This window comes from Panthera leo, chromosome C1, assembly GCF_018350215.1.
Source record: "Panthera leo isolate Ple1 chromosome C1, P.leo_Ple1_pat1.1, whole genome shotgun sequence".
NCBI lineage: Eukaryota > Metazoa > Chordata > Mammalia > Carnivora > Felidae > Panthera > Panthera leo.
Window position 1 is genome coordinate 100,542,198 of NC_056686.1, and position 25,457 is coordinate 100,567,654.

The 25,457-nt window shown below is 39.9% G+C and overlaps 1 protein-coding gene across 6 annotated transcripts in view; it reads right to left on the bottom strand.

Annotated features, from left to right (window-relative positions):
* SPAG17 (sperm associated antigen 17) overlaps positions 1-25,457 on the bottom strand; it is a 239,608-nt gene that overhangs the window by 140,294 nt on the left and 73,857 nt on the right. For 5 of the 6 annotated variants that reach the window (XM_042953607.1, XM_042953606.1, XM_042953608.1 and 2 more), the window contains exons 5-13: positions 22,648-22,834; positions 20,908-21,102; positions 18,467-18,648; positions 14,129-14,290; positions 12,915-12,987; positions 12,597-12,709; positions 1,696-1,833; positions 1,494-1,607; positions 542-692 (exon numbers count right to left, since the gene is read on the bottom strand). In XM_042953607.1, coding sequence (XP_042809541.1) covers positions 542-692; positions 1,494-1,607; positions 1,696-1,833; positions 12,597-12,709; positions 12,915-12,987; positions 14,129-14,290; positions 18,467-18,648; positions 20,908-21,102; positions 22,648-22,834 — 1,315 coding nt within the window. The remainder of the gene's footprint in view (positions 1-541; positions 693-1,493; positions 1,608-1,695; positions 1,834-12,596; positions 12,710-12,914; positions 12,988-14,128; positions 14,291-18,466; positions 18,649-20,907; positions 21,103-22,647; positions 22,835-25,457) is intronic. The other variant, XM_042953611.1, reaches the window with a different exon arrangement.

Below are 25,457 nucleotides of genomic sequence, written 5' to 3' on the forward strand. Positions count from 1 at the left end.
CTGCAGATTGCCTCAAGTGGAAATAAAGATTTTTAAGGAAATGATTGTATCTCAAATCTCAGTGAACTCTGCCATGAGAAGCTGATTTTAGATTCTCCAAATTACCTCCAAGAGCATAAAATGGCCCCTCCCCTTGCGAGAGGAGGTGAACCTGAATGGACACACTCTCAGCACCACACCGCCAGGGGGCTCCCTACTCAGTGCTTTAACCTCAGATAGAGATCACCATGTCTTCTCCAATGATGCCAAGGAGGGGGACACAGGGTGGCGAGCAGGGAGAAGGAAGAAAGGAGCAGATTATTCTTGTCATGGAAACATGATGGAAAGAAAACCCAGTGTATCAAATTGAAGAATGTTATGCATCACAGCTATCACGCTATCGCTAATGACATTATCCAAGGTAAGAAAATCAAAATACCCACCTCGGTCTCTGAAAGGTCTTTAAGTAATCAAAATACTTTTTGCAAATAGGGGTGTAATCTTAAGAAGCACATATGACCATAAATGAATGAGTTTAAGCTAAGACAAAGAACGTACTCACCATTTGTACAGAAGTGCATGAGCTCATGAATTGTAGCTAGACGCTTAGTGCTGTTCCATGGCGGAGGCAGAGGGAATTTAAGGAATTCCCACAGTGGCAACTTGGACTGCATCTCCTGCTCAATTTGAACTGGGTCAAAATTCTTTTGGTCCTGATGAAAAAGCGCAACATGACAGAAGACATTAGAGTAAGCTGTCAAGTGCCTTATGCATATGGAGAAGGCAAAACCTGATACCTTCGCTCTCATTATTTGGGAACAGGGGAAATCAATGGTAATTGGGGAAGACAAAGTGTTGGTATTTTGCTGAAGGTCAAAAAAGCTCGTTCTCACTTTGCCAGAGGTTCCTGGTGCACAGAAATGATGGATTCTTCACTCGCTGTGACAAATTGCCAAAGTCTCATATATATTCATCTCTCCCTTCTGGGATTCTTCTTTGGCCTTCACTAGTTTTTCACATTAGTAAGATATTTAAAGCCAGTAACTAGAAGGTTTTAATGCGAATTTGGTGTACTCAAATCAATTTTTTAAAACGTTTACGTATTTGAGAGAGAGAGACAGAATGCAAGTGGGGCAGGGGCAGAGAGAGAGAGAGAGAGAGAGAGAGAGAGAATCCCACGCAGGCAGGCTCCGCACTGTCAGTGCAGAGCCTGATGCAGGGCTCAAACTCATGAACTGCGAGATCATGACCTGAGCTGAAGTCAGACACTTAACCGACTAAGCCATCCAGGTGCCCCAGTGTACTCACAATCGATTTAATGGCTAATTGGACCTTTATAATTAGGCAAGTTTTCTTTGCTCCTTTATGTGTCTCTATTTTCAGAGGTCTCACTTTGCAAGCCCTTTGAATGTTACTTTTAATTAGCATTGGTAAAACTAACTGCAATTTCTTCAACTGAATAATTACAAATGGGATTTCTTGCATCCCTTCTCTGGGTAATCCAGTTTTATTACCTTCAGTGCGTACTTCTTGTGGGCATGTGCATCATGATAGTTCAATAGGAGAGGGCCTTTGGGCACTGCTCTGCTTTCATTTTCTTCTTCGGATAAGAATATTTCATGGAGATTCTATTCAAATTGAAATACATCGACTTAAAAAGAGAATCTGTACTTTCTCAAAGCATGCAAACTCTTTGGATATCTCATGCCATCTGACCTTTTGCTCCCTCTCCGTGAGACAGAGAGAGGGCAGGATGGACACAATATGAGCTGCGATTCTGTGGTCCAACCCATCTGTTCTGGGAGGTGGCTGCACCAGACTGGGTGGGACAAGGTCTTCTTCAGTTGCCACAACCTGTTAAAATGAACAGGTGGGAGGATTCGGTTTAATGGTCAGCTCTTTACTGATACGGTAAAAACAAGGCGGTTCCTACCAGTAAAGTACAGTGATGACACAAAGTAGCAATGTAACTACCAGTGGTTACCAAAACAAAAGGGAAAGTGTTTATAATCCAGGCACAAAAGTAGATATAATTTTAATGTATGTATTAAAATAGATACCATGAAACGTAAATGGTAAATAGGAAAATTTACTATGGCAGGAGTCAAAATAACCATATAAGAATTTTTTTGTTTCTTAATGATTTGCTCTTTCTGTTAAAGCACTCAAAACTGCTCACATACCCTTTGGGTTCAAGAAGTATTTATTGAGCGCCTATGATATGTCAAGCACTGTACGGGGCAGCTTCTCAGCCATTATCTCATTTAAGCACCACAGCAACATTGTGGAGTAGGTATTATCTTCATTTTACAGAGGAAGAGCTAGGGTGAGTGAAGTTAGTGACTGGTGCAAACCCAAGGCTACTGAGTGGGAAGAACTGGGTTCAAGTCAAGTCCTCATTCCTTCTTCAAGATAATGACAGATGGTGAGATCAGTCAAGGGTAATAGTCTCCTTTATATGGGGAAACTGAGGTCTAGAAAGATTAAATGGCCTGTTCAATTTTACATGGTAAACAAAAGGAGTTGAAATGTAATCAAGGTAGGCACCTAAATTACAACTTTTCTTGTCACCTTAAACCCTGCAATCGTCCTCTGTGATTTCACATCCTTTTATACAGTTTCTCTACCTTGGAAATTAAGACATTTGAATTAGACAGTTACTTGTTGTGGGTTCTGTTTTGTGCAATGGAGAATGTTTAGCTGTATCCCTGGCCTGTACCCATTTGATGCCCGTAGCATCCCCTGTAATTGTGATAACCCAAATATCTCCAGACAAATGTCCCCTAGGAGGCAAAATCAGCCGCTGCTGAAAACCACTGCTATAGATGGATAACAAAATAGCCTCATATCCATCACCTTTTGTCAACTCCTTACTTTCAAAAGAGCCACTCACGTCTCCACTTGCTACCTTCGATTGTCTCTTGGACCCGCTCCAATCACAAAAGACCACTCAAAACCATTCTACCTCTGAAATGTCAATCTCTAATATTCTGTCTTGGAAAATTCTATCCCATTCCTCTTATATTTCACCTTTTTGTCATCCCATTATTAAGTATTTTTTCAATCAACATGTATTATGATTGGGTGCCTTCCTGTGTGAGGAATTGAGGTCATCTGCCGGTGCCTGAAATATAGCAGGTGGTTAATACATGTTTGTTGCTTTGGATTGAGTTGAATAAAATAAGAAAGACTAAGATAAATAAAATGATGATACTGCAAGCTCTAGAGGGCTTTTCAGCTTTTACAAATTTATTAATATAATAAAACTACTGGTTTTCCAGAAACATCATGGGCTAATGAAAGGCAACTGTGAGTGTGCTTATCTAAGCAGTCAACATACATAAAATGTATATTGGAGGTAAAAGATGATGGAATCTGAGAAGGACTTTAAAATAAACATTTGAATATTCAGAAGGGTATAGGGATATGTTACATCCATGCACTAAGGACAATAACAAGCAGTTGTAAAAAGAAATTGGAGAATTTATAAATTAAAAAAATTTACCCTCGAGAAAAAACTTCAATAGCAGACTGGACTCCACTGAAGAATGAATTAGTTGGAAGTGAAGCTGGAATTTCCCAAGAAGATAAAATTTATAGAAAATTTAAAAGACAAGGAGGAAAAACCGGAAGTTCCAACATCCATCTAATAAATGGATAAACTAATAGAAAAAATAATATTTGAGGATATATGTATTTATTTATTAAATGTTTTATTTTCTTTTGATGTGGGGAGGGGCAGAGAGGGAGACAGAGAATCCCAAGCAGGATCCATGCCATCGGTGCAGAGCCTGACACAGGGCTCCCTCTCACAATGATCATGACCTGAGCCGAAATCCAGAGTCAGATGCTCAACCAACTCAGCCACCTAGATACCCCGAGGATAGATTTAATTCAGCAAATACATATTCAGTGTCTGCTGTGGGTTAGATGTGGTTATTGTGTGCTGGGCATATGGCAGTGAACAAGATTAGAGTTAGGTCCCTGCTTGCATGGAGCTTATATTCTAGTGAGGGGAGGTAGGTAAGACACAAAGCAGGTAAGTTATTTTAAGAAGAGCAGTTGTTGATAAGAGGATTAAACAAAGTGATGTGGTAACAAGCACTCTGTGTTGTCAGGGGATTCCTTTAGATCAGGTGGTGGGAGAAAGACTATGGAATGTCATTTCCACTGGGGAGTGAATGACAAGGAATATCCACCCTTTTGCAGACATGAGGGTCAAAAACTTTCTAGGAAGAGGAGTTGGAGTAAAAAGCTAAGGTGGAATTAAATAGTGTATTTGTCAAAAGCCCAGAAAGCCTATGTGGATGATGAGGGGGGTGTGTGGTGGGGGTGGGGGCAAGAGATGAGATGACAGATCAGGCCAGAACCGTGTTTTTAGGGCTTTATGGGCCAGTGTAAGGAATTTTTTATATTATTCAGAATGTAACAGGAAACCAGATTATACTCCTTTAGAGCATTAGTGACAACGATAAAACAAACAAAGCCATACCTGGACATACCTTGTGTTATGAATTATAAAGAGAAAACTCTAATAGCTGCCAGAAAGAAAAAACAGATTACCTACAAAGAAAACGTATCTGATTGACATCAGATTTATAAACAACATTAGAAGAAAGAAGACAAAAAGCGAAGCCATCAAAATACTTTTCCACTCAGATTGACTGGGTTTAAAAGCAATTTCTGACACTGACCACTGGACAAGTTACTTAACCTTTTTATGCCTCAGTTTCCTTATCTGTAAAATGGGGAACAAAAATAGTTTCTGCTTCATAAGGTTGTTCTAAGGATTAAATGAGTTAATTTATAACAACTCTTTTCAAATACATCTGGAAAACTCACAAGAATTGACCACATATATCAGGTCACACAGGAAGTTCAGGAAATTAAAAAACATTTTTTAAGACGCAGACCATCTTTACGGCCCATAACACAATAAAATTCGGAACTGACAGTAAACAATGGAAAATAAAAGATTTAGAACTGAATAGCTTGAAAGCATCAAGATACAGCCAAAGAAATACTCAAAGGAAATGTGTAGCCTTAAGTAAAGCAAAAAGCCTGAATATAAGTGAAATAAGCTTTCAATTCAAATGGAATACAAAATAAAGAAAGTAGAAAGAAGGAAATAATAAAGATAAATGAAGAAATTAATTAAACAAAAAGTAAAATGAAAGTTGGTCAATGAAACAAAATGCTAGTACTTTGAAAAGACCAATACAATAGATATACCACTGACAACCATGATCAAGAAGACAGAAGAGTAAAATAAATAACATCAGTCATAGAAAAGGAACATAACCAGATGCAAAGGAAACTTTAAAATGTGTGTAAGTGAGCAAAGAACTTTATGTGATATTAAAAACGCAAATAAAATGGGGATGTTTATTAAAAAACACTAATGATCAAAATTGGCCTGAAAAAGAGAAAAACCTGATTAAACCTACAAGTATAAAAGAAATTTTAAAGACAAAGACCATTAACCACCTGTCTACCTCCCTTTCTCATTCATTAAAATAACACTAGACACAGGAGGGAGGGGCCAAGATGGCAGAGCAGCATGGAAGGTTTTTGCTTCTCTCTTCCCTGAACAGAAGCTAGATCTATACCAAATCATCTTGCACAACTAGAAAACTAATCTGAGGACTTACAAAACAATCTGCATAACCTGAACCAGAGAACTATGCACGTATGCAGCGCAGACAGGTGAACTGGGGGAGAGAGAAGCCGCGGAGGGTAAGGAGCTGTTTTTGCTTGTGGAGAGAAGAGCAGACAGGGGGAGAGTATAGGAAAAGCACTCCCCTCTAAAGCAGCTGGAGAGAAAGAGAAAGAGTGGAAACACCCATAAGGGACTTAACAAGAAAGGGAGAAAGGAGAAAGGAAAGGGTTTCAATACCATTAGGACTCTATAAACAGGGGATCCCAGAGTCTGAAACTCCTCAGCTCCATACCTGGCAGTACTCTGGTAGGAAGGGCGAATCCCCAGGAGAAGACCACAAGGTCCCAGGGGTCCTTGGGCCACACGGGGAGAGGTGGGTCCCCTGCTGGGAGGACATTTGGTAGAGGCAGTGTGGCAAAGGTTCCAGTGGACCCTGGAGAACAGCCATGTTTGCTGATGTTGGAACAAGGACATTAAGGGGCAGTGAAGCCTGGGGCCAGATGTGTGTTGTGATTTACCATAATCCCTGAAACGCTGCTTCTACACAATCATGTGAACTTCTTCTGGGTCAGGCTGGCACTCAGTGGCAGTCTCTGGGCATCTACAGCAGTGCGGTCGCAGGAACATTCCTGGGGGTGGCCAGCACCTGGCCATTGCTTGGGGAGGCCCTCTCCAGAGGGGTGGAGATAAAACTCGGGAGGGAGATGCTACCTGGCAGGCTGATGGCTTGGTTGCAGATGGTGTAGAAGCAGGGAGTGGACGGAAGCCAAAGACAAAGCAGGGGTGCTTGATTGCCAGTGGGTGAGAGCACATAATTCTGATACTAGAGACTAGGTAGTTGGGTGACGCCATTTTCACCTCTCCTGTACATGCACATACAGGTGTACTCGTGCATAACGATCCACCCCATTAAGCTAAGCAGCGCCATCTAGTGGAGAATTGAGCCGTTACACCAAGCCCTGTCCAACTGTGCCAACTACCCTCTGGAGAAACACCACAAGTCTTTCCGCCTGCTAAGTTTATGGGTTATAAAGTGCTTCATAGTTTGACTTCTGGGGGAACATGGATGTAACTTCAATTGTATTTCATTCTGTTCGCTGGTCCATCTATTCAAATTTTTTCTTTTTCTTTTCTTATTCTTGAATATAGAAAGAGAAAAAATTATTTTTATTTTCCGTTTTTATGAAAGATTTTTCTTTAATTTTTTTCTACTGTATATTTTATTTTTTATAATATTTTTAAAATTGTAATTTATTTTCATCATTTCATTTTATCTATTTTATTGTATTCATTTTATAAAATTTTCAAACATTTTTCTTTTTTTTCCTTTTCTTTTCTTTCCTTTTTTTCTCTATTCTATCAAGCTTCTTTCAACAACCAGACCAAAACACACCTAGGATCTAGCATCCTTTATTTGATTTTTTGTTTTTAATTTTTTAATTTTTATTTTTTCAATAAAATAAATTAATTCTTTAAATGTTAAAAATAATTTAATAAAATAATTAATACTTTTCTTCCTCCAAAATGAGAAAATAAAAGTATTCACCCCAAAATAAAGAATAGGAAGAAATGACAGCCAGGGACTTAATCAACACAGATACAAGTAAGATGTCTGAACCAGAATTTAGAATCATGATAATGAGAATACTAGCTGGGGTTGAAAAAAAACATAGAATCTCTTTTTGCAGAGATTTTAAAAAAAGTAAAATCTAGTCAGGACGAAATTAAAAATGCTACAACTGAGATGCAATCTCAAATGGATGCCATGGCAGCAAGGATGGATGAAACAGAGCAGTGAATCAGCGATACAGAGGACAAACTTATGGAAAATAATGAATCAGAAAAAAAAGAGGGAAGCTAAGGCAAAAGAGCACAACAATAGAATTAGAGAACTCAGTGACTCATTAAAAATGAATAACATCCGAATAATAGGGGTCCCAGAAGATGAAGGAAAGAAAAAAAGAGTAGAAGAGAACTCCCATTCAACTCCCATACAACAAAAACAAAAACCGACCATCAAGAAGGCATATCATAGTCAAATTCACAAAATACACAGACAAGGAAAGAATCATGAAAGCAACAAGAGAAAAAAGTCCTTAACCTTGGTAGGCCAGAGGGATGGCAGGATATATTCAGTGTGCTGAATTGGAAAGATATGCAGCCAAGAATTCTTTATCCAGCACAGCTTCATTCAAAATAGAAGGAGAGATAAAAAGTTTCTGAGACAAACAAAACCTAAAGGAGTTTGTGACCACTAAACCAGCCCTGCAAGAAATTTTAAGGGTCATTCACTGAGGGAGAAATGACCAAAAGCAACAAAGAGTAGAAAGGACCAGAGAACACCACCAGAAACTCTACAGGCAACACAATAGCAATAAATTCATATATTTCAGTGTTCACTCTAAACGTCAATGGACTAAATGCTCCAATCAAAAGACATAGGGTAACAGAATGGATAAGAAAACAAGATCCATCTGTACGCTGTTTACAAGAGATCCGTTTTAGACCTAAAGACAACTCCAAATTGAAAGTAAGGGATGGGGAACCATCTATCATGCTAATGGTCATCAAAAGAAAGCCAGAGTAGCCATACTTATATCAGACAATCTAGATTTTAAAATAAAGACTATAACAAGAGGTGATGAAGGGCATTATGTCATAATTAAGGGGTATATCCATCAAGAAGACCTTATAATTGTAAACATTTATGCCCCCAACGTTAAACACCCAAATATATAAATCAATTAATCACAAACATATAGAAACTCATTGATAATAATACCATAATAGTAGGGGACTTCAACACCCACTTATGTCAAGGGACAGATCATCTAAACAGAAAATCAACAAGGAAACAATGACTTTGAAGGACACACTGGATTGGATGGATTTAACAGATGTATTCAGAACATTTCATCTTAAAGCAGCAGAATACACATTCTTCTTAAGTGCACATGGAACTTTCCCCAGAATAGATCAAATACTGGGATACAAATCAGCCTTCAAAAAGTACAAGAAGACTGAGATCATACTGTGCATATTTTCAGACCACAACGCTACAAAACTTGAAATCAACCACAAGAAAAAATTGGGAAAGACAACAAATACTTGAAGACTAAAGAACATCCTACTAAAGAGTGAATGGGCTAAGCAAGAAATCGAAGAGGAAATTAAAAAGTACATGGAAACCCATGAAAATGATAACACCACAGCCCAAAATTTCTGGATGCAGCAAAGGTGGTCATAAGAGGGAAGTATATAGCAATCCAGGCCTTCCTAAAGAAGGAAGAAAGGTCTCAGATACACAACATAACCTTACACCTTAAAGAACTGGAAAAAGAACAGCAAATAAAACCCAAAACTAGCAGAAGACAGGAAATAATAAAGATTAGAGCAGAAATCAATGCTATCGAAATTAAAACAAAACAAACAGTATAACAGATCAAGGAAAACAGGAGCTGGTTCTTTGAAAGAATTAACAAAATTGATAAACTCTCTAGCCAGTATGATCAAAAAGAAAAAGGAAAGGACCCAAATAAAATCGAGAATGAAAGAGGAGAGATCACAACCAACACTGCAGAAATACAAACTATAATAAGAGAATATTATGAGCAATTATATGTCAATAAATTGGGCAATCTGGAAGAAATGGAAAAATTCCTAGAAACATGTAAACCACCAAAACTGAAACAAGAAGAAATAAAAAATTTGAACAGACCCATAACCAGTAAAGAAATTGAATTAGTAATCAACAATCTCCCAAAAAACAAGAGTCCAGTGCCGGCGGGCTTTCCAGGGGAACTCTACCAAACATTTAAAGAAGAGTTAACACCTATTCTTTTGAAGTTGTTACAAAAAATAGAAATGGAAGGAAAACTTCCAAACTCATTCTATCAAGCCAGCATTACCTTGATTCCAAAACCAGACAACGACCCCACTAAATAGGAGAACTATAGACCAATTTCCCTGATGAACGTGGATGCAAAAATCCTCAACAAGATACTAGCCAACAATACATTAAAATAATTAGTCACCATGACCAAGTGGGATTTATACCTGGGATGCAGGGCTGGATCAATATCCACAAAACAATCAATGTGAGACATCACATCAATAAAAGAAAGGACAAGAACCACATGATCCTCTCAATAGATGCAGAGAAAGCATTTGACAAAATAAAGCATCCTTTCTTGATAAAAACCCTCAAGAAAGTAGGGATAGAAGGATCATACCTCAAGATCATAAAAGCCATATAGGAAAGACCCACTGCTAAATCATCTTCAATGGGGAAAAACTGAGAGCTTTCCCCCTAAGGTCAGGAGCACCACAGGGATGTCCACTTTCACCACTGTTATCCAACATAGTATTGGAAGTCCTAGCGTCAGCAATCAAAGGAATAAAAGCATCCAAATCAGCAAGGTCAAACTTACACTCTTTGCAGATGACATGATAGTCTATAGGGAAAACCCAAAAGATTCCACCAAAAAACTGCTAGAACTGATCCATGAATTCAGCAAAGTTGCAGGATATAAAACCAATGCAGAGAAATCCAGTTGCATTTCTATACACCAATTATGAAGCAACAAAAAGAGAAGTCAAGGAAGCTATCCCATTTACAATTGCAGCCAAACCCATAAAATATCTAGGAATAAACTTAACCAAAGAGTTGAAAAATCTATTCACAGAAAACTATAGAAAGCTTATGAAAGAAATTAAAGAAGACAAACAAAAAAATGGAAAAATATTCCATGCTCACGGATTGGAAGAACAAATATTGTTAAAATGTCAATACTACCCAAAGCAATCTACATATTCAATGCTATCCCAATCACAACAACACCAGCATTCTTTACAGAGTTGGAACAATCCTAAAATTTGTATGGAACCAGAGAAGACCCCAAATAGTCAAAGCAATCCTGAAAAAGAAAACCAAAGCTGGAGGCATCACAATCCTGGACTTCAAGATGCACTACAAAGCTGTAATCATCAAGACAGTATGGTTCTGGCACAAAAAAACAGACTCTTAGATCAACGGGACACAATAGAGAACCCAGAAGTGGAGCCACAAACGTATGGCCAACTAATCTTTGACAAAGCAGGAAAGAATATCCAATTGAATAAAGACAGTCTCTTCAGCAAATTGTGCTGGGAAAACTGGACAGTGACATGCAGAAAAGTGAACCTGGACCACTTTCTTATACCATACACAAGAAATAAACTCAAACGGATGAAAGATCTAAATGTAAAATAGGAAGCCAGCAAAATCCTAGAGGCAGGCAAACACCCCTTTGTCCTTGGCCACAGCAACTTCTTACTCAACATGTCTCTGGAGGCAAGGGAAACAAAAGCAAAAATGAACTATTGGGGCCTCATCAAGATAAAAACCTTCTGCACAGTAAAGGAAACAATGAGCAAAACTTGAAGGCAACCAAAAGAATGGGAGAAGATATTTGTAAATGACATATCAGATAAAGGGTTAGTATCCAAAATCTATAAAGAACTTATCAAACTCAACACCCAAAAACCAAATAATCCAGTGAAGAAATGGGAAAAAGACATGAACAGACACTTTTCCAAAGAAGACATCCATATGGCTAACAGATACATGAAAAAAATGCTCAACATCACTCATCATCTGGGAAATACAAATTAAAACCACAATGAGGGGCGCCTGGGTAGCTCAGTTGGTTAAGTGTCTGACTTCAGCTCAGGTCATGATTTCATGCTTCGTGGGTTTGAGCCCTGTGTCGGGCTCTGTGCTGACAGCTCAGAGCCTGGAGCCTGCTTTAGATTCTGTGTCTCCCTCTCTCTCTGCCCCTCCCCAGCTCATGCTCTGTCTCTCTCTCAAAAATAAATAAACGTTAAAAAAAACACAATGAGATACCACCTCACACCAGTCAGAATGGCTAAAATTAACAACTCGGGCAACAACAGATATTGGCAAGGATGTGGAGAAAGAGGATCCCTTTTGCACTGCTGATGGGAATGCAAACTGGTGCAGCTACTCTGGAAAACAGTATGGAGGTTCCTCAAAGAGTTAGAAATAAAACTACCCTACAACCCAGCAATTGCACTACTAGGTATTTACCCAAGGGATACAGGTGTGCTATTTCAAAGGGGCAGATGCACCCTAATGTTTATAGCAGTGCTATCGACAATAGCCAGAGTATGAAAAGAGCCCAAATGTCCATCGATGGATGAATCGATAAAGATGTGGGGTATATATATATATATATATATATATATATATATGCAATGGAGTATTACTCTGCAATCAAAAAGAAACAAATCTTGCCATTTGCAATTACGTGGATGGAACTGGAGGGTATTATGCTAGGCGAAATTGGTCAGTCCGAGAAAGACAAATATAATATGACTTCGTTCATATGTGGAATTTAAGATACAAAACAGGTGAACATAAGAGAAGGGAAGCAAAAATAATATAAAACAGGGAGGGAGATAAAACATAAGAGACTCTTAAATACAGAGAACAAACTTTGGGTTGTTGGAGGGGTTGTGGGTGAGGGGATGGGCTAAATGGGTAAGGGGCATTAAGGAAGACACTTCTCGGGATGAGCACTGGGTGTTATACATAGGGGATGAGTCACTGGAACCTATTCCTGAAATCGTTATTGCACTATACGCTAACTAACTTGGATGTAAATTTAAAAATAAATTTAAAAGTGACAGAAGACACAGATAGTTTCAAGGCCATGTCTGCTGAAACTTCAGGGAATGCTATATAAATTGTTCCAGAATATTGCAAAAGAAAGGATATTAAAACAGATGGTCAAAGCAAACTTTAGTTTTATCTAAAATGTTCTAATCTTTATAAAGGAGAATGCACTCAGGTATTATGTGTGTAGTTTTAAAATAGTTAAAACCCCAAACAAAGAGAGTTGAAGTGACTGACAAGGTGACCCACCTGGGAAAAAAGCCTCGGCGTATACCCACCTACCTGTTCCAGCATACAGTGCAGTATCAGGGGCACAGAAATGAATTCTTCTGGAATTGGATTCAGCAAGTCATTGTAATATCTCATGTCTACTTCAGTTGTGAAGACGAAAGCTACTGTAAAATATACAATATGTCATTGCTCGCTTAAGATGTGTTCTCCATTTCTTCCATCAAAATTTGATCCATAAATTCAAACTATGACCATGCACTAATAAATGCAGGATGTTTAGGTGGAGGGATGTCTGAAGGCAATATGGAGGCTAGTCAGTATTCCTTAAAGCCCCAGGTCACAATGTTGGTTTTCAGGTTTCATACATGCCTGATGGTGGGGCTTGGGGTTCCTCATACTGTGCTTTCTTCTTGCCAGGGGTTGGAGCAACAGGTTGTGGAGCCTAAAAGAAGTATTCAAAAGAAATGACTGAGGTATCCAGCTGAGAGATTCTTTCGTCAAATGCTGGCGTGATGGGGTCTGACGGGATTCTGAGATTGTATAATTACGTTCACACCACAAAACCATTGGCTAATATTAGGATCAAATGAAAGGGTTTTGTCTGAGGGAGGGAAGAAGTTAATGGTTAATGGACATTTTTCAATTTTCCCTAACAGAGCCCAATGAGCAATTGCCAGGAAAGGGATGGGGAGACAGGGCACTGGTCCCTGGGTGACTCAGAATCATGCCACGCTCCCTTTTAAACTCTGTCAGTGGTCCCCCATAACCTTAAGGGTACAACCCAAACTCTCTAACTCAGCACCAGAGGGCATCCTCCTCCTGTCTCTTTAATAGGAGTTCGTGTTGTTCTCCATTTTGCACATACTACCTGGGAGCACAGACCTACCCTGTGGTCCTGGCTTGTGAGCTAATACTTCTTTCCTTTGGCCCTATATGTGTGTACATCTTTGCCCCTTTCTTGAGAATACCTTTCTGTCCCTTCCCCCATCAGGCTTTCCTATAGACAGTTCATACGCAGCCTTCACCCACATCACTTACCCTGCTGGGTGAGGCTTTCCCAACTCCTCCCTCTCCCCTTGCTGCTCCTCTCAAGATCAGGTTGGGTGCCATGTTTTAGTGTTTCTACCGCAGCCCAAGCTGTTCTCACAACGCTCATCATGCTCTGTTGAAACCACCGTTAACGTGACTGCCATCCTCCTTAAAAGTCAACCTCAATGAGGAGGACAGGGGATGAGTCTTGGTCATTATTTTAGGTGCTAAATAAACAATGTGATTAACTTATCAATATCCCTCTGTGTTTCAGGTGTTAATTATTGTGCCAGGGGCTAAAAGTGAGTTCTATCATCAATTTTCCATGTGGCAGGTTGTTAGGGAGCTTCATAAAGTCCTGACCACATAGGTGTCCTTTAGACTGTGTTTGGGGAGCTCTCCTTGTTCCCACTCTTACCTCTTAAATCCCAGAAGGCCGTATTTCCTTCCTACAAGTATTTATGCAATTTTTCCTTCATATGTTTTACAAATGTGACAATTAAGTTGTTCAGTTCATCATTCAGCCCACTGAAGACATCCCAGGATGTGCCTACCTCAGTAACTGACATGGCTTCCAAGAGAGGTTTCTCACTAACGACTTGTGGAATATTTATAAGCTTCATGCTTTCCAAATAGTGTTGGTGTTGCCTCTTCCAATCCAGGGTGTCATACATCAAACAGGCAACATTTTCAAAAATTTCAGTACCCAATTCCAGCTACAGTGAGAGAATTAATGATAGTTAATTATTAGCTTTATGTTGTTGGAACCGATGTATGGTTTGTTTCTCTCTTAACAACTAAACCAAGCACATCCCCAAACCACTGAATACCAGCCATGGTGAGTGAGTCTTTATTTGTTGAACCCTTCTTGTCCGTCTTGTTCACCATAATGTGGAATGTTCCCTTTGGAGGGCCTTATGTCTAATACCGTAAGAATCTATTAATGCTTCAACTAAGTGAAAAACACCCTGTTCATCAGTTTCTGTGACATGGCCCATTCTCTGATGTCTCAGTTTCTAAAACACCATATTGGATAGGTAACTTCAATATCTGTTCTGTGCTACCTTCAGGGGGAAAAAAAACCCTAAGAAATAGATAGTCCACAGTTTCTGTATATAATACCCATAAGTTTTGTTATTTAGAAAGCAAGCAAGCAAGTAGTCGATCAGATACCCCTATTACCTGGGCTTTCATTTCCAGAACTGGAAAAGCACTGTTATCACTAGGTGTGCCTACCTGAAAACAAAGGAGAATTAAGTGGGCTCATCTTAGCTCTGAGTTACAGAGGTAAGGTAGAATGAGATAACTCCTTGGGGGGCTAGTGAATCACAGTCTGGCGGGAGTCCAGAGAAGTGCTGAGTTCCACCCATCTTCAAGGCAGAGTTACCAGTCTGGGATTCACATGCCTACTGTGTGAAGAATGACTGAACATTCTTCAGTTAAGCTTCAACATGCTACTCTTTGCCTAAATTCTGGCACAGAAACACAGTTTTTGCTTGTGTTTATAAGAAATATGGTAAGACTTCTGCCTGATGATCCCTTACCTTAACTAGCTAATTCATTTTAAATAAAACAGCAAATCGCATGCTAAAAGCCAGAAAATTATGTCAGCAACCCAGGTCTTAACTTGAGATGTTGCAGATGTCTTACGTGAGCAGTTAGCACTTCTTGATGGGCATTTATTTGATGTAAAGCTTTCGTTACCTTGGTTCAGCAGAAATATAGCCGACTTGTTTGCAGACAAAGGTACTAATGCTTTCCTTCTTCCAGAGAGGAAGAAGACTCGTTGGCTGGCTTCTGCTTTGGATATGAGGCCATTACCAACTTACACATATAGCTGAGTGTGTGACATCATGTGTCCATACCATGTATTTAGTCTATTTCTATGAGAAGTAGATTTATTACTCTTGGGTTTCTCAGGTGATCCAAACTTTAATGTGAACGTTGTCCTTCGATATGAAACCTTTCTTTTTGAACCCAAGCCCATTACCAAACCGTTTTCAAGGCTCTCTTTCTCTATCATTCTCAATACTGGGTCATTCAGCCAGTACAAATGGTACCTTATAAAGGCATGTTTGGACTCTAAAAAAACTACTGCAATTGGACCCAGACCACAGCTCTGGCATGAAGAAGATATTCAATAAATACTTGCAAACTGATTGATAGGAGATCAGTGTGTCCAGCTGGGCACCCTAGCCGTAAGTGGCTCTCTAGACAACCGAATATTTTCATTCCTGACTGTTCCTTTCAAGGCCTGACTAGACATCCTCGGTGTTAACGTTCTAGTTCTGAGGTCAGGAATGTTCTAGTATTTCAACTGAGACGATACTATTTTTTTTAACATAAAAATTTCTGAACTTTAATTGCCATTTAAATTCTTCTACTCTATGTTTTAAAGAAGTAAAATAGTCTGCTCATTTTCTTTAAAAATGGAGGGATTAAAATCTTCTAATGAACAGAAAATTGTGGACACTGGAGGAGGAAGCAGGGTTCTGGGTCTTTTGAAGCTGTGATTAGGTGCCTTGGTGTTTACATCTATGTGCTGAAGATCAATGGAATGTACTCTACCTTGGGTTTAGTACATTTCAGCTCTTCTCAGTCTATGCCTGGAGGGTGAAGAAATCACAAAGAAGAAAGCCCTAACTAGAGCAAGAGTGAAAGACACGTGGTCTGAGGCTGCCTTGGAAGATGCTTTTTACTGCCTCCTCTGAATTATGGCTCAGGAATTATATCTCCTACACCTGATTGAACCAAAAATGTATGCAAGTTCTTGAGAGGTTATGCAGCCAGGATGTGGCCCAGATGACAGGAAGATTATTTCTCCAACATAAATTTGTAGATGTGGGTTTTTGTTAGGCATAGATTTTATGTTCTTAGGAGAAGAAAGGGTCTATTGGAGAGAGAGAGTAGGAAGCTGGCTTTGAGGTGGGGTTTCATGGATATCTAGAGACATAGCTTCTTCCCCAAACATATCTCATACTTGTTGGGTATAATCCAGAATTCCCATAGAATAGGAGGGAATGATCATAGTATTACATTACTTGGAATGCCAATATCTCCAGGGTAGAGAAGCATATTGACCAAATTTGGCATGAAACAGTACAGGACAGAGGGCAGTGGATTCTTTTCTGAACTCTGGTTTAGGAGGCGGAAAAGTGAAAGACAAAACAGGAGAGATGGAGATGTCTAGATGAAGGGGTGGAAAGAGGCCATGCCAAGGGAGTTCATAGCAACCAGTTTTGCTTAGAACAACTCTGCCTTCAGCCACAGATTCTCTCTAAGGTCAGCTTCATCTCCATACATAGGTCAAGGCTAATATTTATTCTTACAATTGGCAAAGTCTCAGACTTCTGTGTTCTATTTCTACAATTATGACATTTCCTGCTTTATGTTGACAGTCTTAATCACTCAAGCTGATCTACGCATTGTTACTTATTCCAATCTTGTCCACCCTTCAAAGTGCAGATGTGGGCCTCCCTCCTCAGTGTTTTTTCTTACCATGTGCACATCCATGTCAAGACACTATAGTCAGGGACTCTCACAGTGAGAGATGTTTATGCTCCAACCCATGACCACGGGCAGCCTATCCTTTGACTCGGAAACTGTTCCAGGCTTCAATATTACTCTCCTTTTATACAGTTTTCTTTTTGTTAGCTATCCATACTCACTGTGCACAGACACCCATGGACCCCCTGTATCCTGCTTTGCCCAGCTCCCTTTAGAGCACTCACCTGGTGTGATCATTCCCCAGGACTCTGCTTTCCCTAAGAATTCAGCTCCCTTGATGCTGAAATATATCACCCTGCAGGGAATTCAGCACTTCTGGGCCCCTGTTTGTGGGAATAGGGGGTCGGCCAGAAAGAGACTGGAGAAGTCTTCTGTGATAGGGATGCTTGGATATCTTCCACAACATCCGTGAGAAGTAGTCACTCAACCTTCTTTAAAAAAAAAAAAAAAACCCTTGTGTATCTAGCCTTTGCTATTACTTTTTGATACACCCCATTTCTTCTTTTTCTAAATTAATCAGAAACTTAGAGTATATTTCACCTAGCTGAGCACTTGAACACTGCTTCTCTGTTTCATGGTTTTGGTCATGCCTCTGCAAGATCCTCAGTAGCAGGGGCCAGTAAATGCTCTCGGAAAATACTTGTTAATTGTTGGGGTGGGTCCAAGTTATCCCATTAGGATAGACCCAGTTGGCCAAATATATTGAAAATTCACTTTTGGTGGGGCACCTGGGTGGCTCAGTCGGTTAAGCGGCCGACTTCGGCTCAGGTCGTGATCTCACAGTTCCGTGAGTTCGAGCCCCGCGTCGGGCTCTGTGCTGACGGCTCAGAGCCTGGAGCCTGTTTCCGATTCTATGTCTCCCTCTCTCTGACCCTCCCCCGTTCATGCTCTGTCTCTCTCTGTCTCAAAAATGAATAAAGGTTAAAAAAAAATTTAAAAAAAAAAAAAAAAAAAAGAAAGAAAATTCACTTTTGGCAATAAAATCAAGGGCCTAGAAGAGCAATGTTTGGAACTGACATATTAAAAAAAGAAAGATAATGTAATTTGAAAAAAACTGTAAAATTTACCATTTTCACAATTAACACACCATATATTGAGACTCTACTGCCAAGAACACTGTTAAAAGTATGAGACAAAGCCACATGCCACCAAATAAAAGAATTACCTTCCTTCATCTCTGTCTCCATCTTATTCTTTGCCATTAATTCATATACTAAAAGCTAAAGACCCAGGCTATAACCATCACTGGACATTCAGTGGAGTCTATCCCAAAGTCATGTGCATAGTCAATTCACGGTGAATGTCGGTGGAATGAGTGGATGTGATGAATGGAACCACACTACCACATGGCCGAACCATTCACTCTCACTAATGCGTGTACTAACCATCATCTCGCTGTCTGCCCAGTCAGAAGGAAAGTCATCTGCCTTGACCACGTACTCCAGTCGAGCAACATCAAAGAGATTTGTTTCGGGTTTCTCATTATTCAGGATTGGTTCCAGGTATTTCCAGAAAATGTCAAGTTCTTTTATGGCATTCTCTTTCTTCAGTGTTTCAGCCTTTATGTCTAATCATAGCAACATGTTAACACAACAAGATGAGAATGTTGAATTTTTTCCCACTTTAAGTGGACATGGTGGGTGACATGCACTGAAAGGTGTCTGTGCGGTATCAGAAAAGGCAAATAAACAAACATAATTTTGAGAAGCTTTTGGACTTGGATTATAGAGTTATGAAATCAGAGGATTTCACTTCTGAAATTGATATTAAACCCGAGCTCATCCCACCCCTTCATTTTACACTTGAGGCCCAGAAACCTTATGGTAAGGTCACACATTTGTGGAGCTAAATATGCTCGAGATATCTATCACCCTTAGATCTCATCTGTGTAGGAGCAGTTTTTCTGCCAAATCACTGTTTGACCATCTTAGTGTGTTTGTTTCATAATGGGTTAGAAAAGCTGGTGATCCAATTCTTCCTCCCACATGGCTAAAAATAGACCATGTCAATGATTGACGCTTCAGGTAACTTTTGGTCACATTCAAATAGCTAGAGCCTTCTCTGAGCATTTGTGCTCTGACTGTAAAATAATGACCAATTCCCATAAAGTTACACATGAAATTTTGCCTATAATATTTATATTTATTACACCTATAACTAAATGGGCTCTACTACTAAGATATTATTCTACTATAAAGTCTATTTTTCTGTGATTCTCTTTCTATATATTAATTTTTTTTTTGTAGAGAGGCTACAGACTTATGGGACATTTTCTCACTGGCTTCAATAATAAGTTATTTAATGTTACAACTATGCTTTCAGACAGGAGTATCTGGGTTTGAATCTCACCTCTTTTCCTTAATAGCTGCCTCAAGGCTGAGAGTCCTTTTGGTAAAATGGAAATACAGATCCTACTTGACATATGATGAGGATGGGGTTGTATCCCAATAAACACATCATACATTGAAAATTTGAAAGTGCATATAATACACATCATAGCTTAGCTTGGCCTACCTTAAACATGCTCAGAACACTTACATTAGCCCTACAGTTGGGCAACATCATCTAACACAAAGCCTATTTTGTAATAGAGTGTTGCAAATCTCACGTAATTTATCGAATACTGTACTGAAAGTGAGAAACAGAATGGCTGTGTGGGACAGAATGATTGTCAGCATATTGGTAGTTTTCCCTCGTGATTACGTGGATGACCGGGAGCTGCCACCATCCAGAATCACAAAAGAGGATCATACAGCGTGTTGTTAGCCCAGGAAAAAAATCAAAATTCCAACTTCAAGGTAAGGTTTCTTCTGAATGCAAATCTCTTTCACACCATCGTAAAGTTGAAAATTTGTTAAGTCCAACCATTGTGAGTTGGGGACTGGCCGTAATAAAACACGCTTCTGAGGGTGGTTGTAGCAACTATAGAAATCGATGCACTTAAAGCCCTTAGCACTGAGCCCCGTCCCGAGGCATCTGCCCAATAAATGGTGACTCTTATTATCATCAGTGGTAGAAATTTCTCATGTGGAACAGAATTTCAAAACATAGTGTTCTAGAAATTGGGATGTGGTTATACAACATATATAATATATAATATAATCTGTAATCCCTATACAGATTACAAAATGCTGTGCAAATGGTATTATTAGTAAATAACAATAAAAGCAACAGAAGGTGGCAGAAACTCTTGGACTTTCAGGTCACGCAGGCTTACACAGAATCCCTGTTCTATCGCTAAAGGGTCCAGTGACTTTCAGTTCCCTTCCCACAGAGCCATTCTGGCACAACTCCCTTGGATGAAGATCCCGTGACTCCAAATGTGTGAATGGCAGTGTGGTAGGGACTTCACTCTATAGCTTCATAGTCTAAGGCTTGGAAGATAGAGTGCCCTCTCTGATTTATCACAATAAGCCAGAAGCAAAACACATCAAGAATCCAAAGCTATGACCTCCCGTGGGCCATGTCGTGACTGTGGCTTCTGGAAGAACCCATTAGCTACAGTCGATCTTTTCTAGCCCACACTTCAGGTAAAAGTTCTAGATGAACTGTCCCTGAGAAAGGTAGTCAGATAACCAAGTCTTCCGACCCACAGTCCATGTTCTCTGTGGCTACACAGGGATATAAACAGAATACAATCTTAATTTGTAAAATTTACAGCACCTGACTAGGGCAAGCAGCATAAACAGCGAATCAGAGCCTTAAAAGGATTTAACAATGAATGTATTATTGCGTGACTATTTTTTTGGAAAGAAAAATCTATTTGTACTTTACAGACAGTGGGTGATACTGAAAGATTCAGCGGGTTGTGTAGCAGACTGCATACCTTCTGGCTGAAGAAGAACTTCCTGCTGCTGGCTAACTGTTGCCAGGTGTGTCTGCAGAGGCTCATAATTCTCTGAAGATATTTTAATCACGCTGCTTATGGGAATGCCAAGCTCAGTCATAATCGCTAATAGCTGAGGATTGTTGAAGCCCACGACTATAATGTAATGTTGGGCACCATCATCTGGCTCATCGTCTGTTCAAAATACCATAAAAAAGAGCAGCCGTCATTTTAAAAGAGAACAGGTTGCACTCAGCCAGTTCAATGGCTACATACATTATGCATGCGTTTATAATACCTCCGGCTTGCCAAAAACAGTCCAGTTGGCCGGAATGCAGTCATGTTGACTGGTTTTCATTATTACCCTTCCAGTGAAAAGGCTGTGGCCATTTTACAAAATATTAAATCACTTTTGTAAATGAGATAGAGTCATAATAGAAGGACAAACATACGTGGGGCCTGTGGTCATGGAAAATGTGTGCTCGGGTTTTTGTAAAAAGAAAAGGTTTAGGCTGTGGGCTGTAATTTGGAGGGGGGTTCAACCTCTTTTGAGCAACATCTGGCTTTACTCCTGAATTACGAGTGGCTGCAGCTTTGTGGTATTTTATAAGTAGAGGTGTTTACAGGAGAGGGAAATATCGAATATGGACATGCCCCCTACCAAAGTATTCTGTGTATTTATGTCAATAGGTGTGAATGCTGAGTATGGGTTACGTAGCAATTATATACTTATTGCATTAAACTTTTAAAATATATATTGTGCACCTTCCTAAATTTCCCCCCTCTGCTTAGCCCTCATTACACTGTTTTTATTAATGTTAAAATATGAGTTTATCCTTGACTGTGAGATTCTGAGGGGTAAAAATAATTGTTGTACTTTAATATTCATGCTAGATGGTATGTGAAAACATTAAATCCCACAATAGCCCGTGAAGATAAATTTACAAATAATGCAGCATGCACAAACTTTTCATTTTTAAGCGATAATTTCCCTCCTATCACTAAACAAATCAGTGTTGATATTATCTACCGAATCCATCATATCATAGCTTCTAGGTCTAGTGGATTTAGAGCAGAGATACGTCAGGAGAGGCAAATTGATAAAGGATGTAAAGGCCTGCCACCTCGTTTGAACGCAATGCCAATAATAACAGGAAGCTCCATCTGGGTTCAAGTGACGGTGGCAATGAATTACTCACAGGCTGCACGGGTCAAACCAGCTTTATATCAATAATCAAAAATGAAAGGAAATTCTAGTTGCCCTAAGAGAAACTAATAGCAGGAGAAGCTGAGGTCAGGTCAGGAAACTGTGTGCTCTGTGTGAGTCCCAAATTCACTGGTCTGATTTTATCGCCACCGTATTTCACTCATTACAACACTTTCTAGTTTGTTAGCCCAGTCACTTTCTAGTTTGTCTCATAATTATGGCTGACTTTTTAAAATGCCCCCAACAAGGTAGGAAGCTATTTGGTGGTAGCACACTCAGCTCGTGACTTCCTATTCGCATTATGACAATGTTGCCCACAGCAACAAGACCTGAGCTAAATAAATATTTGCTGAAAACACAAATGAACTGCTACAGAGCAATATTTTTCGATTAGGGTATCATGGGTAGTATGTGATTTGTGGTTTCATAAAGAGTGAAAGATTAAGCATCGTTATTGGAATGATTTCTCAAGCTAATTTGTAGATTGGAAGGCAGGAAGGGAAAGGTAGCCCACAGGAGGGCATGTCACCGACCAATGTAAGGTTTAGTGTCATCGTCTTCCCCTCTCCGTTTCAGCTGTGTGGTCTTCTTCACTGCTGTGTTCGCCTCAGGAGGATCCTTTCCCTTCCCTTTGGCAACCTTGGCACTTGAGGACTTCTTCTCCTTGGGAGATTTTGCTTTCCCTTTATCCTTTTCTATCTTGAAACGATCTTCTATTACCTGGAAAAAGAGAATACTTTTTCTCCAAATCATATAGTGTGCAAGCAATGGCTTTTCTACGGTTGGGTTTATTTCATTCAATTGCTTGTTTACTCATTTATTTTTCACGTATTCATTCTTCAAGCCAGGATAGTGGCAATCCCAGGTTGGGCCTAGGTTGGGATAAGGCACATCTCCTCTGAGGACTGAGGGGTGGGTGCCAGGAGACTGTTTACACAAATGGTCTTCTAGAAGAGAATTCATCCTAAGGGAGAGTCAAGCATGGGCATATAAACTACCACAGTTGTTGGGGGTAAGGCGAGTGGGGGATTCAGAGTACCTCATGATGGCAGTATCTTAGGTTTATCTTGCAGCCTAACCCTGGGGAGTCTCTGTCCGAGTCTTAGAGAGAGGTTGTTTGCTCATTAAAAATAAAACAAAATACGGGGTGCCTAGCATCTCAGTCGGTTAAGCATCTGGCTTTGGCTCAGGTCATGATCTCGCTGTCCATGGGTTCGCGCCCCAAGTCGGGCTCCGTGCTGACAGTTCAGAGCTGGGAGCCTGCTTCGGATTCTGTGTCTCCCTCTCTCTCTGCCCCTCCCCTGTTTGCGTTCTGTCTCTCTCTGTCTCTCAAAAATAAATAAACGTTAAAAAAGATTTAAAAAATAAACAAACGACAAAAACAAACGAAACAAAACAGGTTAAAAAAATCAGAAAGAATAGTTTTCTCTAAAATCTCCTTAATGAAGTTTTTCAAAGTTTAAGCAGTGTATTAACAAGTTTTAAAGGTTAAAAGATTCTTTGGGGGTACTCAGCACCTATAAATTATTTTTATCATAATGTTACTTAACAATGTATAGACATAATCAATGCTTGCTGTTTGATTCATCCAAAGGTGGGATCAACCAAAAACATCAGTTGGCAGAGCAAACTCCACACACTGCTCTGGGGCACGTTTAGACTGCCACATACCATGTAAAGACCCAATTTCCCCACCATTTTTTTTCTTTTCAAACAATTGCTGAAAGCTCTGTGCATTATTCCGTAATGTAATTACGCTTTCAATACATTCATCTATAAATACAAATAGTTTGTGTTCGTCAAAATTATGTGGTAGTACTGGGTCATAAGGTGGCCATACGGAAGATCCAGAATATGCTTCTATTGCTTGTTTTTCCCATAATCAACACAATTGGAAACAAAATAAAAGAAAATTATTGTAGCAGCATCTGGGCTCTGTATTTTCCTGAGGTTATGAAATCAAATTTGAAAAACTCCATTCTAAAACATTAGAGACAGAAGATATGTTATTTTGGCGTCCGGCTAACAGAATGTAACACAGAAGGGGAGAGAAGCATTTCTCTACTCCATGTGTCTTCTGGATGTCGAGGGCTCCAGAGAACAGTGTAGCTTTGGCACCCAGAAGAAGCGTCAGAGGTACCTATGGATTCTCCATGCAGGCCTGGGTCCTATAGCTCTACTGGTAGGGAAACTCCCCCTCCTCAGCAGCAGAGGGAAGCATCAGGAAAGGCTGTAGATGTCACTACTAGCCTTGGGTGGAGGCAGACAGGAGTGCACAAGGTAAGGTGCAGAGGTCTGAAAAGCCCCAGCATTTCATTCTGCACCAGATATAAACTGGTGCATAAAATATGGCGGGGCTTGTCCCCTTGAGCGCCTAGTCTACTGGGGTAGAAAGAGGAAAAAAGCACATACAAAAACAGGTAAAAATATAACAACAAAGTTCCATGACTTTTATGAAGGACAAAACCCAATGTAGTCATAGGCACGCAGTTGGGGAAACCTTTAAGTGGGTGACGGAGGACCTTTCTGAGGAGGTGACATTTGAATGAAGACCTGGAAGATGAGGAGTCTTCCACATGAGAAGCAAGAAAAAGGCAAAGTGGATGCCACAGGTGGGGTTGACAAGTTCGTATTTTATTAAAAATGCAATGGGAAGACCACAGAGAGTTTCAAGTAGAGAAGTACTATGATTCGTGAAGATAGGGAACAGGAAGTCTAGGAAGGGAGTCTCTAAGCGATGGTCTAGAAAAGACCTAATAGGGACTTAGATGATAGAGAAGTTGGAGCAAGAAATGGCTTTTACTGGAGGTAAGCAAACTTTTCAGAAAATCATGTTAACTTTGAGATGCCCCGAAATGTCAGGAGGCAGGCAAATACACACATTCTCCTCTGAGAAGAGAGATATGGCTGGAGTCACGTGTTTGGATGTGGGTCACATATACATAGTGATGAACTGAATGGAAGACACGAAATGCCCTGGGTGAGAGTTCTTGAAATGTTAGTGGGTAAGTGAGCGGCAGGAGAGTATGAGGTCCAGGTGTGTATGTATCTATGCCAAGTCAGGAGATGTGTTTGCAATCTGATGGAATGACCCAGTAGAAAGGGAGACACTGCAGATATGGGGGAGGCTAAAGTCCTCGAGGAGGTAAGGTGGGAAAAGATCAAAAGAACATGCCAACTTCCTTTCATAGGAAGAGAGGCAATTTCTCAGTTTAATAAGAGCAAGAAGGGGGTTGGCTGAGTGTGGGTTCAAGAGAGCGAGGGGTCTCGATGGTGCTGAGGGAATGTTTCCGTTTTTTCAGGTGAAGGGTGAGGCACGGTTACTGGCCGAGCACAGGCAGGT